General features: G+C 42.1%; 1 protein-coding gene across 1 annotated transcript; it reads left to right on the top strand.

Moving 5' to 3' along the window:
• The first annotated feature begins 265 nt into the window (after window positions 1-265).
• Window positions 266-4,246, top strand: LOC114408792 (probable xyloglucan glycosyltransferase 12). The gene is made up of 5 exons (XM_028371959.1): window positions 266-1,799; window positions 1,933-2,241; window positions 2,419-2,709; window positions 2,830-2,943; window positions 3,080-4,246. The coding sequence occupies exons 1-5, from the start codon at window positions 1,020-1,022 to the stop codon at window positions 3,710-3,712; spliced, it is 2,127 nt and encodes a 708-aa protein (XP_028227760.1). The 5' UTR covers window positions 266-1,019; the 3' UTR covers window positions 3,713-4,246.
• Window positions 4,247-4,480: the final 234 nt, after the last annotated feature.

The following is a 4,480-nucleotide window of genomic DNA, read 5'->3' as shown; positions in this document are numbered from 1 at the left end:
GGAAACCCACTAAAAATGAAAAAGAAAGCCAAAGATCGAAGCTTTCAATTTCATCACGCACATAGAGATATACTCTGTAACTTTAAATCCTTACCTACCACTGTAAAAATATTTTTTTTAAAGAATTATATCTTCCTGAAAGATATTGCAAGGTTCTATAGTTGTGTGGTTGTTGTGAATGTTTATTGAAAATTAAAAGGAGTTGGTGGTTTAATGAGGTAAAATAAGGGAAGTGTCGGAAAATTTGCGTGTCACGTCGCGATTTTGGTTCTACTTTTATCAATTGTCTCCCGAAGCATTACCTGTGCCATAATTTTAATTCACGATGATTGCTCTCTTCCTATATTTAAATTGATAGGATCGTGACGGAGAGAAAATCCGAGTTTTGCCGTGTTACGGTAAAAAAAGAAACACTTTTGCGAAGGTGCTTTCTGGGTAATATTCTTGTTGAATTCGCATCTCAATTTCCACATTTCTTTCTCTTTCATTAAAATAAAAATTCTCGAAACCAAACTCAAAGACGTGTTGAGCTGTTACCCTTTCCATTTTGAATCCTATGTTTTCAATTTTATTTTTTTTCATTTTGAAATTGAAATTTCCATTTTCCAACATCGCTCGCTCCCTCCGTTGTTGTTATTAGTTGGGTTTTTTAAGACACCGTTCGTTGCGATTGTAGCTGAGAGGGCCCTGTTTCGTACCACTCATCCAAACAAGTCACAGTGTTCTCGCTCTTTCTTTCTCTGAAAAACATTCCCCGTATAAGCTTTCTCCGAATGTCACAATGTCTTAGCGACGCCTCTCTCTGCTTTCTTCCTCCACGCATCTGTCACCGTTATCATTCCTCGCTCTCATTTCGGTCCTGACAATGAGATCAAACTCGTAGTAGTGTTTTACTACCAGTCTTTTTTCTCCTCCTTTAGCTTTCGAAAAAAAAAAAAAAAAGAAAAACAGAGAGGGACATTTTATTATTATATAAATAATACTACATCTTTGTTGTGTTGGTGAGATCAAAAGCGAAAATGGCACCACCGTTGTTCAATTGGGGGGTGAAGGACACTCACAGGGGAACCCCTGTGGTGGTGAAGATGGAGAACCCAAATTGGTCGATGGTGGAACTCGAGGGTCCCGAAGAAGAAGACTTAATGCTAACAAATTCACCTTCTTCGGGCGTTTCAAGAGACAAAGGGAGGGGCAAAAATGCCAAACAGCTCACGTGGGTTCTCCTCCTCAAAGCGCACCGCGCCGCGGGTTGCTTAACCTCCCTCGCCCCGGCATTGGTGGGCCTCGTCGCCGCCGTGAAGCGCCGCGTCGCCGCCGGAAAAACCGACGCCGACACCGGCGGAGGCAGGGAGAACGAAAACCCCGCCGTGAAGACGCGCTTCTATTCCTGCATCAAGCTCTTCCTCTGCCTCTCCGTGGTCCTCTTGGTTTTCGAAATCGCCGCGTACTTCGAAGGGTGGTATTTCGGCGCGGCGAGGTTTCAGCTGGAGCATTTGCTGTGGGCACCGTCCTTCGGAGTTAAGGGTTTCTTCGATTGGCTCTACGCAAGGTGGGTTTTCGTTCGCGTGGAGTATCTCGCTCCTCCTCTGCAGTTCTTGACCAATGCGTGCATCGTGCTCTTCCTTATCCAGAGTATGGATAGGCTTGTTCTCTGTTTGGGGTGTTTCTGGATCCGGTTTAAGAAGATCAAGCCTGTCCCCAAAGGTGGGGGTGTCGTAGATCTTGAATCTGGAGAAGAAAAGGGTTTCTCTTTTTCCCCAATGGTGCTCGTGCAGATCCCCATGTGCAATGAGAAAGAGGTAACAATAACATAACATAACATAACGTTCCAATTTGAAATGATGGGAACTAATTCTCGTATTTTTGTCGGTTGGTTGAGTTGAATTCACGTATGGCGGTTTCGATCTAATTAATGTTGTTGTGTTTGTTTAGGTTTATCAGCAGTCGATTGCGGCGGTGTGTAATTTGGATTGGCCGAAGGGGAAGTTGTTGATTCAGGTTTTGGATGATTCGGATGACCCAACGACGCAGTCGTTGATAAAGGAGGAGGTGCAAAAGTGGCAGCAAGAGGGTGCCAACATTTTGTACCGGCATCGTGTGATTAGAGATGGGTACAAGGCTGGGAATTTGAAATCCGCCATGAATTGTAGCTACTTGAAAGACTACGAGTTTGTTGCAATTTTTGATGCAGATTTTCAGCCTACCCCGGATTTTCTCAAGAAAACCGTTCCTCATTTTAAGGTAGGCAATTTAATGATTTCATTCAATGTCGTTTGCGTGAGTTTGTAAGTTATGAATTACAATAACTCGCTATAAGCCTAATGTTTGCTTTTTAGGTATGTGATTGTCCTGTTAGAAGAATGAAATGGAAAAATGTCTTTGTTTGTTTGACTTAATTGGTGATTGGTGATGGTGCAGGATAATGATGATTTGGGGCTTGTTCAAGCGAGATGGTCATTTGTGAACAGGGATGAGAACCTGCTAACGAGGCTGCAGAACATTAACCTGTCTTTTCATTTTGAGGTGGAGCAGCAAGTCAATGGGATTTTCATTAACTTTTTTGGGTTCAATGGAACCGCGGGAGTGTGGAGGATCAAGACTTTGGAGGATGCCGGTGGTTGGTTGGAGAGGACAACTGTTGAGGACATGGACATTGCCGTCCGAGCTCATCTTCACGGTTGGAAGTTCATTTTCCTCAACGATGTTGAGGTTCGCCCGACAATTGCCATTCCACATTATTTCATATCACTTATGTTGGTTAAATTGTTTGTCGTTGCCAATAATTCATTCTCACTACTGATTGCAAGTTATTTTTATTAATGTTTGTAGTGCCAATGCGAGCTACCAGAATCTTATGAAGCTTACAGGAAACAGCAGCATAGATGGCATTCTGGGCCAATGCAACTGTTCCGTCTTTGTTTGCCTGATATCATCAGGGCCAAGGTATGTACATATGTACATACATATCTCAATTCTCGATGAGGACCTTCTTTTTTGTGTTGTGGTAATATGCATTGACACATCAATGTGTTGTTGTTTTGGTTCTTATGTAGTGTTGGTGTCAATTATGTTTTTGCAGATAAGTGTGTGGAAGAAATTCAACATGATATTCCTCTTCTTCCTTCTTAGAAAGCTGATATTGCCATTCTATTCATTCACCTTGTTTTGTATAATCCTGCCTATGACAATGTTCGTGCCGGAGGCCGAGCTTCCTGCGTGGGTTGTGTGTTACATCCCTGCTGCCATGTCTTTTCTCAACATTCTTCCAGCTCCAAAAGCCTTCCCCTTTATCGTCCCTTATCTCTTATTTGAGAACACCATGTCAGTTACCAAATTCAACGCCATGATCTCGGGCTTATTCCAGCTTGGTAGTGCATACGAGTGGGTGGTCACCAAGAAATCTGGTCGTTCCTCGGAGGGCGATTTGGTTTCATTGATTGAGAAAGGACCAAAGCATCAAAGAGGGTCCTCAGCACCTGATCTAGAGGAAATGAAAGAGGAACTTCGAAAGCAGGAGCAGCAAAAGGCCTCTAAGAAGAAGAAAAAACATAACAGAATATATATGAAGGAGCTTGCTTTGGCTTTTCTTCTTCTAACAGCCTCAGCAAGGAGTCTTCTCTCTGCTCAAGGGATTCACTTCTACTTTTTGTTATTCCAGGGAATATCATTCTTGTTGGTTGGTCTAGACTTGATTGGTGAACAGGTGGACTGAAAGAAAAATAAAAATGAAAAAATTTGACAGGACAGTGTACTTTTACATGCACGGAAAAGCACAAAGGTGCGAAAGCCAGGCCTTATGAAATTACTGAAGACACTTATTTGGGGGCAATGGAGAGTGTAGAGGAGGACGGACCCATAATGCTGCTTTTTCTTGCTCATGCTCCTCCCTCCAAGCTCGTAAATCAAATCCACCCAATACGATACTTTATTGTGTTATTATGGACCGTAAAGGGCTTCATTGGGAAATGGGTGCAATTGAGGCCAATTCAACGTGTGTAAGTTTAGCCTTGTTTTTTTTTTTTGTTAATTTGATTCATTTTTGTAATTTTATGTGGATTCTTTTCTCGCCGGATCAATTCTTTTGTAAGAAAATTTGTGGTTCAAACTTTAAACACCCGACACCCATTGGGATTTATTTATTTCATAGTGATAGTAAGCAGCAGCAACATTATTCTCCTTGTCATGGTTCTTGCTACTTCCTCCACCGCTTGGTATTCGGTAGTGCAAATTCAATATTACTTAAAAATTCATATTTTGTCAACTTTCATGATGGTAGCGAAAACGTGGGTTTTGATTTCTGGGGCCCTTGGAATGTGATACCCCTTTTAATTCAAGGTGTTCCTCTGCCTATTAGTTTGTTATTCTCACCGCTTTTAAATGTGGAGCTGGAAATTACTAAGATGTGCACAACACAGCTTTGATGAAGAGTCCATTTTTTGCGTTTGATGAGTGCTGCCCATTACTCTCTTATCATATCCAA

This window comes from Glycine soja, chromosome 4 (genome assembly GCF_004193775.1).
Source record: "Glycine soja cultivar W05 chromosome 4, ASM419377v2, whole genome shotgun sequence".
NCBI classification, from domain to species: Eukaryota; Viridiplantae; Streptophyta; class Magnoliopsida; order Fabales; family Fabaceae; genus Glycine; species Glycine soja.
The sequence above is the reverse complement of the archived record's forward strand: the minus strand, read 5'-3'. Positions and strand labels throughout refer to the sequence as shown.